Raw genomic sequence first — 15,506 nt, 5'->3', positions numbered from 1 at the left:
AACTATGTCTAAATTCCTAGAAGTAGAATTTCTGGAATGAAGGATATGCAAACTTAAAGATTTGATAGATACTTCTTAATTACCCTTCAAAAATATTGTGTTAACCTACACTCCCACTCACCATGAAACTCTTATGGAGTATCAATCATGTGCCAGGAAGTATGTATTTACATTTTTAAAACTGACCCCCAAAAAAGAATAACTGAGAGAGCCCTAGCTGGTTTGGCTCAGTGGACAGAGCATTGTTCTGCCAACTGAAGGGTGTCGGGTTCGATTCCAGTCAAGGGCATGTACCTAGGTTGCAGGCTCAATTCCCCGCCCTGGTTGAGCTACGTGCAGGAGACAACCAATCCATGTGTCTCTCTCACATTGATGGTTCTCCCTCTGTCTCTCCCCCTCCCTTTCATTCTCTCTAAAATTTTATGGAAAAATATCCTGGGGTGAGGATTAACCAAAATACAAGCATAGAGAATTGTATCTGTTTCAAAACCTCTCAGTTCTTCTAGAAGTGAAACAACAAGTAACAGCATGTCCTAGAGTAGGTCTGGAGGCAGAATAAAATGCCAATGTTCAGATTAAACTATAGATAATTATAATAGCAAATGTTTTGGGTGTTTTAATTTTTAGTTTCTAAAAGTACCTTATATACACTGTTACTAATCCTTACAACCATTTGAGATCTGGGTAAACTGAGGATCAGAGAGGTCAGTTATTGAATAAAGGAATGAATGAATGTGTAAAAAGATCATTAGTTTTAACATTTCTGGGACAATCATATTCTAACAAAGTTTACATGCACTAGCATTTATAATTCTGAAAATTTCCACATAATTAAAAATAGGTAAGGGGGAGAAACTAAGATGGCGGCATAGATAAACACCGGGAAATTGCTGCATCCCACAACAATTGAAAAATCTTCTAGGAACACAAAACGGACATCATCCAGAACTACAGGAAGTCTGGCTGAGTGTAAATTCTACAACTAGAAGGAAAGAAAAGCACACTGAGAGCCAGAGGAGTTGCGGAAGTAAAGTGCAGAGGTACGGGGGCTCGTGCGCGCGCGGAAAGGGGCTGGCACCTGAGGACGGGGCTGTCTTTTTGAATTGGGAGGGAGTCACAAGCTCCCGATGGCTCTGAACTCCGGTTCCGGGAAGTCTCTGGGGACCCAGGACTCATACGGGGAGAAACTGGACTGTCTGGCAGCGGGTGAACTTGAAGGTAGCTTTCCCTCAGAGGTGCTTGCAGCTGTTACCGGGACACTGAGACGTGCAACTCCTTAGGGCAGGGCTAAGGATCCACCATAGCTGCTTGCTCCGCCCTTTGATTCCTTGAGACCCCGCCCCACCCAGGCTGCAGCAGAGACTTTTGCATATGAATGCCCCGGCCCTTTGCAACCTGATAATTACCTAACTGCAGCCGGGCCAGACAGACCCAGAACTTCCAAGAGAAGGCCCAAGGCCCCACAGCGGCTTGCATTGCTTCACAGCTGAGCCTCATCAGGGCACCTCCAAACTCCAAAAAAGGAAGGGGAATCTGCAGTTCTCTTCGTAGCTCCTGCTGTGTAACCTCAGGCAGAGGCTAAATTAGCACCTCCATAGATCTAAGAGCCACTGTACCCAGTGGTCAGAGGGGGACCATCCAGATCACAACTCTTCAGATCCATAAGGGACACACTCAGGGTGCAGACTCAGTGAGCACCAAAACCCCACTGAAGCAAGTCTTGCCCCAGAAGGGTGTCTTCAGCACAGAAGTTCTCCCACTGCAGACACAGCTGATTCTCACTGCCAATTGGCCTGGAGGTCAATTCCTCCCAGTGATCCTACAACAACCAAGGCATAACTACAACAAGACTGTGCACAAAGCCCACAAGGGGGTGCACCAAGAGTGTCCACCTCAGGTAACTGGGGAGGCTGAGACACTGGGCCCTACAGGACACCTAGCACACAAAGCCACTCTATCAACACAGGGAAGCAGCCAAAATGCGGAGACAAAGAAACAGGTCACAAATGGCAGAAATGGAGGAAAGCAAACGACTGGATATAGAGTTCAAGGCCACGTTTATAAGGTTTTTCAAGAATTTTATGGAAACCGCCGATAAATTTAGTGAGTCCCTCAATAAGTATACTCAATAAGTGAGACCCTGGAGGACATGAAAAAGGACCAACTAGAAATTAAGCATACACTGACTGAAATAAAGAATAATTTACAGAGATCCAACAGCAGACAAGAGGATCCCAAGAATCAAGTCAAAGATTTGAAATACAAAGAAACAAAAAATACCCAACCGAAAAAGAAAAAAGAAAAGAGATTCCAAAAATATGAAGATAGTGTAAGGAGCCTCTGGGACAACTTCAAGCGTACCAACATCAGAATTATAGGGGTACCAGAAGAAGAGAGAGGGCAAGATATTGAAAACCTATTTGAAGAAATAATGACAGAAAACTTCCCCTACCTGGTGAAAGAAATAGACTTACAAGTCCAGGAAGCGCAGAGAACCCCAAACAAAAGGAATCCAAAGAGGACCACACCAAGACACATCATAATTAAAATGCCAAGAGCAAAAGACAAAGAGAGAATCTTAAAAGCAGCAAGAGAAAGACAGTCAGTTACCTACAAGGGAGTACCCATACGACTGTCAGCTGATTTCTCAACAGAAACCATGCAGGCCAGAAGAGACTGGCAAGAAATATTCAAAGTGATGAATAGCAAGAACCTGCAACCAAGATTACTTTATCCAGCAAAGCTATCATTCAGAATAGAAGGTCAGATAAAGAGCTTCACGGATAAGAAGAAGCTAAAGGAGTTCATCACCACCAAACCAGCATTATATGAAATGCTGAAAGGTATTCTTTAAAAAGAGGAAGAAGAAAAAGGAACTCTTACCATTTGCCACAGCATGGATGGAACTGGAGAGCGGATAAATACCACATGATCTCACTCATTTGTGGAATATAATGAACAACATAAACTGATGAACAAGTACTGATCCAGAGATGGAGAGGCATTGATTGGACTGTCGGGACTTGGAGGGAAGGTAGGGGAGGGTGGGGGTAAGGGGGAAAGATCAACCAAAGGACTTACATGCAAGCATATAGGCCTAACCAATGGACACGGACAACGGGGGGGTGAGGGCATGAGGGGGGGAGGTAGAGGGTAACGTGGGGACAAGGACACATATGTAATATCTTAATCAATAAAAAATATATTTAAAAAATAGGTTAATATTAGTAAATTGCTATTTGGAAAAATATGTAAATTAGCACAGCTCAGTTTGCACAATTTGTACAATTAGTCACATTCAAATTTAGTGTCATAACCAAAATATTATTTTGGAATTTATGAAAAATATATTTAATAAGCATGTAGTGGCCAAAAAGTATTCGTGGTACAAATAGCTACAGACTTGAAAATATACAAAATGTGACATGAATCTATCAGAAACTGGAAAAACAATATTGATCATATATTTACAATTTGCTACAAGACACGAGCTTGAGATAGGAATATGGCACAGATTTGGTTATAGTTGACACAAGAAACTCCAGACCAAGGCACCATAGGGTTTCCAGAAAGTATGAAACCTAGCAAAGAGTAGGCCTTTGGATGGGAGTGGATCCAACATGAGGTGAAAGAATGCATTAATAGGTATGTCGTACACTGGAATGGGAAATATAGGAGCAAAGGATAATTGGAGTGCTATACAGCTAAGTGGTGACACTATAAAATCTAGCATGTAGAGGTTTGAGGGATTCCAGTCTTTAATTAAATTAAAAGTGTGAGTAACAAAGCATCCAGGGGTAGATGGGCTGGGTATATTTCAACAAAGCAAGTCTTAGTTATCCCAATGGGTACAAAATGCAGGAAGTGGGTATATGGGACAAGACAATACCTTAACTGCAAAAAAGAAGACTTTAGGTCAGGGTAGAGGTTGATGCTAAGTTTCAGAGTGTTGAACTAAAGTTCTTTAGGTTCCTCCTCCTACATTTAAGATTTCTTTTTAGAGTTAAATGATGCTGAGCCCCTAAGGCAAAGTTAAATGGCAGGAACTATGGAGAGAAAATAGTTATAGAGGCTGGGAACCAGGAAAGGCCTAATTAAGGGTTTGTCTAGGTAGAATTGAAAGGTGGAACTGAGTATTTTAACATCTAAACATTTGACTGCTACCAGAATTTATCTTACTACACTTCCTCCAATCTTACACCCATCCTAATCTGCAGTGGATATGGATTCTTCTGATTTCTAGGAGAAAACAGAAATTTTTTTAAAAAAAAGACTGGTCTGCCCTAGCCGGTTTGACTTGTAGATAGAGCGTTGGCCTGCAAACCAAAGGGTCCCAGTTCAATTCTGGTCAAGGGCATGTATCTCGGTTGCAGACTCGACCCCCGGCACTGGTTGGGGCTCCTGTGGAAGGCAACCAATCGATGTGTCTCTCTCACATCGATGTTTCTCTCTGTCTCTACCTCTCCCTTCCACTCTCTCTCTAAAAATCAATGGAAAAATACCCTCTGGTGAGGATTAATAAAAAACAAACAAACAAACAAAAAGACTGGTCTGGCTTGCAGATAGATATTTAGCATATACTGTTAGCCTCACATTACATATTCGTATCATGGAAGTTGGCAATCTGAGGTCTGAAACTTAGGGGAAAAAATGTTGAAAAAAATTGATAAGGCTCTGGCCAGCATTGCTCAGTGGTTAGAGCACTGACTCACACACCACAGGGCTGCAGGTTTGATTCCTTGTCTGGGCCATGTACCTCAGCTGCAGGTTCAGTCCCCTAGTCAGTGCAATTATACAAAGCAACCAATTGATGTGTCTCTTTCACATGGATCTCTCTCTCCCTTGCCTCCTCCCTCTCTCTAAAAACAATCAATGGAAACACTATCCTTGGGTGAGGAATAACAACATTTTTTTAATAAGTTTAAACCATATGTCTACACCGCAACACCCCTCAGTGAATTTCTTCTCAGGTAAGTATCATCCTATCATCCCCCATCTTTGAAAACACTCATCTCATAAAAGGAAAAGTACTCCTATAAATGAAATATGTCTCTTTGTAGATTCCATCTATGAGCTATATCGTCTCTTGGCTCTTGCCATCACACACTTCCTACTCATTGGCATAAAAAAGCCCCCAGGTAGGCACCCCTAAAAGCTTACCATCAAGAAAAATTACTAGATCCATAGATTTCCTTCCCCAAACCAGCTTACTCCATAGAGAGTGAGGCAAAAGTAGGTTTACACTTGTGACTACACGAAATAGAGATTACTCTTGTATTATTCACTAATTACTGTATTATTTCATATGTACAACTGTACACTTACTTTTGCCCCGCCCTGTATAACTCATTAGCAACTTAGCCCTAACTCAGAGTCACAGGAGTGGTTAGTGGGAAAAGCATTAACTAGGGGCAGAGAACAAGGGCAACCCAGGCCAACTCAGGCGAAGTGCACACCTCTGTTCCTTATGCTCAGGGCCGCAGTGTAACTCGCCGCAATGCCCTTTTCACTCACTCCCTGTGGACAAAACCAGAGCTTGATACAGAGCGTAAAAACAATCCCTATTTTACAAACATAACCAGTGAACGATACAAGTGACAAAAACAAAAATATATTTAGGATTATTCTCTCTAGTGGACAGAACTCTTGCTCTGTATACTTTCCCATTGCCTGTTCCCTATTCCTCATGCATGTCCTGTCTTTATTCTCCTCTTCATTTCTGCCTGGCCTTGCACCCAAGCATGGCAGACAGAGAATCCTAGAGGCCCAAAATTCTACAGTGGCTGTTTGCAAGGGGGAGGAGACTACAGTAACTGCCACACTGGATACACTTTATGTGAGAAGGAAAGGGGAAATATTGTGAATGCCTCTCATGTATAAAAATGCAGGATGGCAGGAAGCCTACGAAGCCCAAGGAACCGGAGGGAGCAGATTATGGGCAGAAGAACTGCAACCAAAGGCTAGAAGAGGAAAGGTTTGCAGTCAGCTGACTCCTAGCTCTTTGGTATCTGCCTCTAATGGGCAGAGTCCATTTTGGGATGTATCACACACTGAAAAGAAGACCCCTGCTGCTGCTGGAAGTTGACAGAAATTAACATCCGTGAGTGTAAGAATGCAAGAACAAAGCTTGTCTAGAAACACTGCCTACAATGAAGAAGAAGAAAGGGAGAGAAGAGAGATGCAAGTCCAATCTGGCCTGTCCCAGCCCAGCCCAAGGAAGGTAGGATTCAAGAAGAAACTAAAAGAGAAGAGCCTTGGACCACATCATTCTCCACAACATGCACTCAACAAACTTCATTTTACTCTTTAACCAAGTCGCAAAAGATCTCCCGCCCCCGCCACCCCCCTACCCCCCCAGTCCCAAATCCTCACCTGAGGATATTCTTTTCCATTGATTCTGAGAGAGGGAAAGGGAAGGGAGGGGGATGGAGATAGAGAAATACCGATTTCAGAGAGACACACTAACTGGTTGCCTCCTTCATGTGGCCCCACTGAGGGGCAAGGAGCGAATCTGCAACTGAGGTATGTGCCCTTGACTGGCAATACAACCCATGACCCTTCGGTCTGAGGGCTGACGCTCTAACCACTGAGCCAAAACAGCCAGGGGGCAAAAGAGCTCTTTAATTCCTCCCTTTGCTCCCCAAAGTTGCAGTAAATTCACTAGTTACTAGTAGATGGACAGATACAATTTCTGCACAATTGCAATGGTGCAACCTAGATAACCCTTTCTGTTCTCTCTCAGGATAGTAAATATATATATAGTGATAAATACATGTCATACAACATAATATAGAGAATAAAAGTACTAGTTAATTATATTAATGGATGTCTTTAAGAAATACTGAGATTATTTCCCTAACACACGAACCTGGGGAAAGTGAGACTATCCCATCTGTCTTGTCAATGAGCACATCTACCCCGGAGCCCAGCCACTTAGGGGATGGTTTAGCTCCTCTACTGCTCCCTCCATCCAATCTTGTCATCTTGTTGGGGATCCGACCTCCCTATTGGCCCTCGCATCCCTTTAAACTGCCTGCTTTGTGACATCATTCTCCCACCAAACCTACCACCACCTGGCAGAATCTTGGGGTTTCCATGGAGTTGTCAGTAAATACATTTGGATCATCGCAACTGACCAATGACCAGTATCCAGTGACAGTGTGACCAGTAACCTTCGTACTGGAAACAAGCGCTCGTTCGCTTCACCCACTCAGACATCCTCATCCCTTGCATCTACAATTAATAAAGTTTCCTCTTCTTCTCTGACCATGTCAGGTAAGGAAAGAAACTTTTAAAAGTTTCTCATTAGATATTTTTGCCCCGAAAGTTAGCAGTAGACTCAAAATGGCATAAAGAAGGGAAGTATTGATCTAGAAATCCAGAGACCTAATTTCACTTTTGATTTTGATACTTACTAGCTATGTGACTTGGGACAAGTCATTGACTCACAAAATCTGTTCATCCCTCATCTGTTACATTAGGATTTCAGATTGGTTGTTCTCTCTATTCCCTTTCTTTTCTAATGTTGAGTTTTAAAGACACCCATATAGAAAATAAAATCAAGACTTCTGGAATGCGTTTCAATAGAAACACAGAGTGTGTGTGTGTGTGTGTGTGTGTGTGTGTGTGTGTATATATATATATATATATATATATATATATATATATATATATATTTAATGTCTCTAGTATAAGGATCTCTTACCACTAATGTTTCAACTTTAGTATTTTCAGTTTAGTGCAGTTCAAAAAGTAATATTCACCTATTGTTGGAGTTTTCTATCCAAGCTAGGTGAAAGGGGAAAATAGGAAGAGAAGATGAAGAGTACTAGGCTATAGTGAGGCAAGTATTTAAATGTAAGAAAGGTTAGGATTGTTTTCATCAGGAAAGGCCCACAGGAACCAAGGGCGGGGGGGCACATAAGCATGAAGGAAGGGAAACTATAAGAATGAAGCAGGAGGGCATGGAAGAGCTCTCAAGAGCAAAAAGGGGTAGTTTTGCAATGGAATGTGGAAGGCAACCAAGGATTTTAAATTAAAGCAGAGAGCGTAGGGTGAAATCTGCTCAGAGTAGGGCAAAATAAAGTTGATTTTAGTCAGTGCTTACATTAATAGACTAGGAAGGAAAGTAAGGCTGGAATAGGGTATCAGTAGGCAAAGCAGCAGCTTATCAGCAAAGTCACATTCCGTTGTCTGTGTTTTTCTATTGCCTCTCTGCACACACAGATGACAGTTTTGAGTATCAATGTTTAAAAACATGTGTTTTAGAAATTATGGTTTCTGTAAGCAAGAAATTAATGAAGGTGGTTCTCTAGGGGGCTGGAGGAAAACATAATTTTCAGTGTTTCACTTCATTCTGATATTTAAACTATGTAGATGTTTTTTGTCACTTAAAAATAAAATTAAGATTAAAAATTGATATGTCCTAACCTGAATCAGAAAGACTAATTCCTTTGTGTGATAAGTATGTTCCACACTGAGAAACAGCCACCATCTCCCTTAGATCTTAGCTACCTAAGAAGGAAAAGAAAAGGTCAAACCCCACATCTCTAACTTCACATTTATCTAAAACCAATCTTGTGGGGTCTCTTGACAATTCCTACAGTAAATTTTTATTTAATTAAAGTCTAGTGATGATGGCTTTTAAGACTTTTCTGGATGTTGAAGATGATTAAAATCTAGGTTTTAAGATAAACATAAATTTTCAGGATACTCTTTTAAGTGTTTTTTTCTGTTTGTCATGTGGTTATATTAATTGAAATATATATTTCTACTAGACTTACTATCTGTTACTTGCTGGGTAATATTCAGAAAAAACATGAATAATCACATTAATGGAATTCTTTTTGCTCTGATTTATAACAATTTTTACAGAAATATCTGTCTACATATATTGGGGCTACTTATATATCCACATTTATGGCTTGTTATGCAGTTTTTACTGATATATCTTCTCTCTACACATGGCTAGAAATTTTTTCAAAATCATCTTGTATTGTGGGCTGTTCTTTGGTTAATAGTATTCACTAAAACAGCATAGGTAATATTCACTTTTATAACGTGCGTATAAAATAGAACATCATTTATTAGCAAATTTTTATGGTTTGATTTTTGCTATGTGCCCCCATTTTCATTAATGTTTATATATATTTTTAGTTCTGTGATATATATTGTTCATGATTTTTCTCTTTGTCTTTCCATAACTTAAATTTTCTTCCATATAAATCATATCCTATATAATAAAAGGCTAATATGCAAATCAACCGAACAGTGGAAGGACCCTTGGTATGACGCACACTGACCACCAGGGGGCAGACGCTCAACACAGGAGCTGCTCCCTGGTGGTCAGTGCGCTCCCACAGGGGAAATGCTGCTCAGCCAGGAGCCCTGAGCCGAGTGCAGTGGTGGGAGCCTCTCCCGCCTTCGTGGCAGCACTAAGGTTGGCCGGCTGATGGCTTAAGCCATCAGTTGGACATCCCCCAAGGGCTCCTGGACTGCCAGAGGGCGCAGGCCAGGCTGAGGGGCCTACAGACTGCACAAATTTTGTGTACTGGGCCTCTAGTGTAATATAACACTTACTCATGTATACATTACATATATACATGTACATATATACATATAGTACATATTACATATGTACATATATACATATAGTACATATCTGACTATAATGACTTTATGGATGAGTAACTCAAAACCTGGACAGTTTCAATAATGTTTTTCTTTCAAAAAGCACTTCTTGAGAAACTCACTCCCCCATGGCCATTTTGAGGTAGGATCAGAAACCAGGCTTGAAGAGGGTAAGAATGACACTTCAAATTTACCAACTGCACTGAGCTACATGTGAGTTCCAGGGAATAGCATGTGAACTTTCAGGCAACATGAGGCACTGAAGATTACAGCGGCAATAGCTGTACTGTTTTCCATGGGTAAAACCCCACATCTATACTAGAAGCCCCACTGCTCCCAGTTTGTGGCAGTTTAATGCTCAGAGCAGAGCTCTGGCAATGGAGTCAGGATACTTAGGTTATGTAACACAGTAATAATACTAGCACAATGAGAGAACTTGAACAAGTCTACCTGGCCTCTCTGAGCTTCAGTTTCCACACTCATACAATGAGAATGTTAGAACTCAGGGTCTCTAAAGAATCCTGGTTCTAAAATGCTTCGATTCTAGGAAAGAGCACACAAATCAATACTAGTAGAGGCTCCAGGGAAAGATAGGGCGGAGAGTGGTTGCCTCTACCATAGAGAATGTATTAACCACTTGGTTCTCTTGCACATTTTTGCTCACATTGGGCGCACAGGCAGTTAATACAGAAGAGTAGCAAACTGTCCCAGGACTTACAACCAGCATAAGCTGTTTGATTTTTGACACCTCAGTGAGTATTGGTATTAATCTTAAGATGATGCTATTCTTCAAACATGGTGAATCCCTTTGATTTTTTCACCACCCTCTTTGTTCCCCACAGAGAATTTCCAAAATCCACCTTTACTTGGAACTTCAAAGTCTCTGCAGCTCTCTCTTCCTGTGGGGAGCACTGCAGCCTCCCTCACAGGACGAGTCTGCAGTCTCCCCAGAGTCTCTGCTCCAGCCGTCACATCAGCATGGCTCCTACCATCAGCCTCTGGCACCTCTTTCCAACCTCTCATGGGTAGTGCCTACCTTTACCAACATTCTAGCACAACTATGTTGTCTGGAGTTCCTGGCCAGAGCCAGATCTCCACTCCAGCTGCTTCCAATCCTGGTATTTTTGAGTGGGTGCTCACAGGAGGCACTGAACAGAAGTCCTCATCCATCCGAGACTTCACGGTGACTGTCATTGACCAGGACACAGCTGTTTCTTCCATGTCGATGGCATCCCAGTACAATAAAACCTCAGATGCCACTAACATGGTCCCTCTGTATCCATCACTTTCTGCCAGTCTTGTTCACGGGGCATCATCTCAGATTCCAAATCAGGGACAGAGCTTGTCACTTCCCTACCAGGAAGGAAGTCAGCTCTATTACTACAATCAAGGCACACTGGGGCCTCTGCTCTCTGCAGAACGTGGCCCCTACCTGCAATCCTATGGCTCTGTGTCTTACACAGAGAGCAGGGCCTCTGCCCCTCAACCAGAAATGGTCATGGTACTAAAGGAGGTCCAGCCCACACATATACCACCGGCCTCCACCTCTGCAATCTACTACTCGGTGCCTGCTCAACCCATCACAGAGACACGTTTTCAAGGTGAGTTCAAACAGCAAGAAGGAAGAGCAACGGGGTCACCATTAAAGACTCGGGTCAATCTGCACCTGGGAAGTGGTGCGTCCACAGACAGGTAGACTTTAAGTCCTGTGACTTTGTAACTGCCACCCTCAGTCAGTGCTCCCCATTTCAGACTCTATGGGAACACCTCATAGAGATGGGAAGGTGGACCCTGGATTGGCCATGTATGAGAACTGAAGAGCATACAAAGGGGTCCCACACTATTCACTCCCTTACCTACTAGGCCCCCTCTACTACAACAGTTTCATGGACTCTCTTGATTTATTGCTTCGGTGTCTTTAGGAAGGATTTCAGAACTCTTACTGCGATAGTGGTAGTTTAACTTTCCCTCACTTCTTAATTCATGCCAGGTTTTAAGACCTTGTGTTCCATGATCTTGTCCAAAGCAAGCAGGCTAGAAATCTGCCCTTGCTTATGTGTTTCATCAGGAAGAGCTCCATTCCCTCCCCTACTCCATTGTGTGAAGTCTTATTTCCTCAGGAAAGGGGAGAGAACTAAAAGGATTCCATATGTATAATGCTAGCTTTGTAAAACATTTTAAATCACTTACTTTTTATTTATCACAACCCTGTCAAATACACAGAATACCATGAAACAATGACATCAATGATCCCCAGTGAGAACTAGAACAGTTGTCTCCTTTCTCATAGCACAGGGAGCTGTCCATGATCCTTAGGAAGAGCTGGTAGGAATGCCTTTCCCATTGTTGGAAGGAGCATGGTTGCTGCATTGGTGGTGACAGGGGAGTACCCATGGGTGGTGTCCAGGGACTGACTGGCTTCTCCTTGATTCGTTTGTAGTGATGGAGACTCCCCTGGGGATGAAGACTTCCCTCGGATTGCAACCTCTAAGCCAAACATTTTGTCTGCCACAAACCCCAGAAATCCCCAAGTCTTGTGGTGGCAGCAATATCCAGATGCTTGACAGCAACCCACCACCTGAGCTTGGGGACATTTCAATGGCAGCTCCAGTCCAGAGTCCTAGTATTTACCTGGCACTGCCTCCAGCTCCAAGCCAGGAACAGAAAGAGAATAGGAATTTGGAGGACATGGAAACCATGCTTTCAAAGCCTCTGGATGCTTACCAGATCCCAACAGAAAACCAAGATCCTCCACTGCTCCCTTTAGAAATCCCCGCCATTCCCCAGCTCCTGGCCTGCTTTGATCCCCTTGGCCAGGAGGAGCAGCCTGGTTGTGAAAACGCTGGTCTGGGAAAGAACAGCCTGACCCTTAAGGACCAAGGGACACTCGAAAATGGGACTGAATCCAATGATGGCTTTGCAGACATCGCTACACTGGTGGAGGATATTCACCTTCCAGTGGTCCTAAATTCCTTGGATGAACTTGATCAATCCCAAGGTCCCAAGGTGATCCAAACCAAAGATACCAGAGCCATCAATTTGAACAAGGTGCAGAAAACAAGTGTCACTAATGCTCCCTCTGATCAAGCCGGGAAGAATAAACATGAAGCCCCTGAGCTGATCAATGGTGATCCCATAGTCAAAATCCAGCCTGAGAGCCCAGATGGCATGCTCGTGGGAGAATTGGCTGTTTCAAATGCTGCAGCCAGTGACAGGGCTCCTGAAAACAGGGCCAAGAATTCTAACAAACCTCAGAAAGCTGCCCCCAGCAGGACCAGCAAAACCAAGAGCCATGGGCAAGAAAGGGCCAAAAGAACCAGAGAAAACAACCCCAAGAAAACTGAAGAGCGTAAGCAGTCAGGGAACAAAGTCAAGGCAGAGGAGAAGCCAAACATTCCGAAGATGAAACGGAAGAAATACCACCCTGAGCTGACCCAAGAGACCTTCAAAAAGCCCCGAAGCTCCCTGGGTATGCATATGCTGGAGTCTGTGCAGGTTTTTCATGCCCTGGGGAAGAAGAGTGATAAGAAAACTGAACTCTCTTCCTCCCGGGCCCTGGGACACTCAAGCAACCCCAAAGGCCCGCAGCCATCCCTAGCTACCAGACAATGGCTGGATAAGCCTCGTGAGGGCAAAGGTCCTGAGAAAGCTCCAGTCAAACGCGGGAAACCAGATGGCAGTGCTGACAAGGAGTGTTCATCTCCATCTGAATACGAGCTGCCACCTCCTGGGAAGGTCAAGTTGGTACCTTTGATTTTTCCAACTTTGGACAAGCCCCAAGCTCGACCTGTTCCTCGCAGGCCACTGTCCCTGGCATCACGCCGGCCTGCTGGGGCTAACCGTGCCCAGCCTGGTTCTAAGTCAGCTCAACCTACTGCAGTCAATTCATCCCAGCCAATGTCTGCATCTATGATGGGTCCTGCCAGACCAGCTCTGCCAATTTCAACCAGTCCTGATCAGCCTGGTTCTAACTCAGCTCAACATGCTGCAGTCAATTCATCCCAGCCAACCCCAGCATCTATGAGAGGTCCGGCCAGACCAGCTCAGCCAGTTTTGATGAACCCAGTCCAACCAGATTTGACCAACCCTGTTGAGCCTGGTCCTAATTCAGCTCAACTTACTGCAGTGAATTCATCCCAGGCAACTCCTGCATCTTTGCCAGGTCCTGCTAAACCTATTTCAACCAATTCAGTCCGACCAGGTTGGACCAACCCTACCCAGCCTAGTGTCCCTCAGTGTGATGCTTCTAGACCTGTGCCCTGCAAAACATCAACTTGCACTTCTTTCCAGCGGGAGCCGGTTCGCACTACGGTGAACAAGCCCTGGACCCCACCCAAACCTCAAAACCAATGGCTTCTCCACGATTTTGCCTATCAGCGAATTCCATGGAGGAAACCTGATATTTCTGGGCCAGTAATGTCAACGCCCATCACAAAGGAGCAGAGGCCAGAGAGGGAGGCTATGAAGAGGAAAGCTCAACTTGAGCGGGAGAATGCTGCCAAATTCACCTCGCTGGGCAAAGTGCAATATTTCATTGAGAGAGAGAAAGAAATGGAAATTTCTCGATACTATGGCTATGCAAAATAAGAGGTGCTAGGAGTGTTGGTGCCTCGTTGGATACCTACTGTTTTCCCATAGATAGATAGATGTAAATTTCTCTATTCTGGTATATTTTAAATCTTAACAAAATTGAATAAATAAATGTAGTGGAATTCATAGATAAGTAATAAAGAAGCCTTTTGAGTTTTGAGATGCTGTTAACTGTGGTTTTCTTTGGTGGGGGTGTGGATCAAAAGCTGCATGAGAACAAAAGAATTGGTAGTTGGATGGGCAAATGAGGGACAAGGGGTAAGAACTGAGGAAATAGAAAGAACTTTGTCTATGGCCACAAAGCCTAAAAGGGGAGAGATGGATTTATAAAAAGGAGCAGGAGGTGGGGGGATGGTAGAAGTGAGATGCAGGGTCTGGGGTTAGGGTTAAAAAGATAAAATCTGAACAGAGTTGAAAATGGTGGATGAGTCTAGACTGATCAGGAGAAATAGAAAGTCTCTCGTGGAGGCCGGTCTTAGGTCTCATGCCCACCAGATAAGTATTTTAGAAAACATATTGTTGGTACATTTCCCAAAGTTTTGGGTTGCCTTTTCCATATCTGAGTGTAGTTGGGGAAGGTGAGGACAAATCAAGGGAATCTACCAGATGAGTGGCAAGGGGGCAGCTGATAACTGGGGCTCAGGCTAGTGAACTGCTGTAGAAGAGGGCTCACCCTACTGGGTAAATCGCCGTTTACTCAATACTAATGCACCAGGCCCACTAATGCACTATTTATTATATTTAATTTAGTCTTCATTTCTAAAATTTTTCTTTTCTTTTTAATTCTGTCCTGAGTTCTATCATCTCATCTCTTTCTGATTTATGGTATTCTTTCACCTGTTTTTATTATAGTAAAACATACATACATAATTTATCATTTTAACGGTTTTTAAGTATACGATTCAGTCACATTAAGCACATTCATGATATTGTGCAACCATCACTACCATCTAAAATTACAATAATTATGTCCAAAGATGGAGCAGGACTTCAGAGAGGTGGAAGGAGCAGGTCAGTTTTTGAATCTCCCCAAACCCTTTCATGGAAATAGATAAACCCAAACCAAACACCCATGGGTAGCTTTTATCAGCATTTACTATTTCTAGAACTTTCCATCATTCCAAACAGAAATGCTGTCCCCTTTAAATAATATCTTCACATTCCCTCCCCCCTCCCACCATGTTCTTTCATCTTTTACACTGTTTTTCCACGTCTTTTAGCTCATTTTGAAATAGCAGGTTATTGTTTTTTGTTTGTTTGTTTTTAAACATATTTTCATTTATTTC

At 43.1% G+C, this 15,506-nt stretch overlaps 1 protein-coding gene across 1 annotated transcript; it reads left to right on the top strand.

The window, feature by feature from the left end:
• Window positions 1-5,882: 5,882 nt before the first annotated feature.
• On the top strand, window positions 5,883-14,217 carry LOC118669396 (uncharacterized protein C2orf78-like). Its single transcript, XM_036335513.1, has 5 exons — window positions 5,883-5,974; window positions 7,160-7,275; window positions 10,473-11,231; window positions 12,071-13,594; window positions 13,832-14,217. Exons 1-5 carry the CDS (start codon window positions 5,883-5,885, stop codon window positions 14,215-14,217), a joined length of 2,877 nt encoding a protein of 958 aa, XP_036191406.1.
• Window positions 14,218-15,506: the final 1,289 nt, after the last annotated feature.

This window comes from Myotis myotis, unplaced genomic scaffold (genome assembly GCF_014108235.1).
Source record: "Myotis myotis isolate mMyoMyo1 unplaced genomic scaffold, mMyoMyo1.p scaffold_m19_p_14, whole genome shotgun sequence".
Classification (NCBI taxonomy): domain Eukaryota; kingdom Metazoa; phylum Chordata; class Mammalia; order Chiroptera; family Vespertilionidae; genus Myotis; species Myotis myotis.
Note: the sequence above shows the minus strand (reverse complement) of the source record. Positions and strands in the feature narration are given on the sequence as shown.

Bases quoted from the DNA above. Each gene is read 5' to 3' on its own strand.
- LOC118669396 (XM_036335513.1), top strand. From the start codon at position 5,883: ATGCAGGATGGCAGGAAGCCTACGAAGCCCAAGGAACCGGAGGGAGCA. The intron at 5,975-7,159 runs GTTTGCAGTCAG...ATCCAGTGACAG, and splicing joins CAAAGGCTAGAAGAGGAAAG to TGTGACCAGTAACCTTCGTA. The intron at 11,232-12,070 runs GTGAGTTCAAAC...ATTCGTTTGTAG, and splicing joins CACAGAGACACGTTTTCAAG to TGATGGAGACTCCCCTGGGG.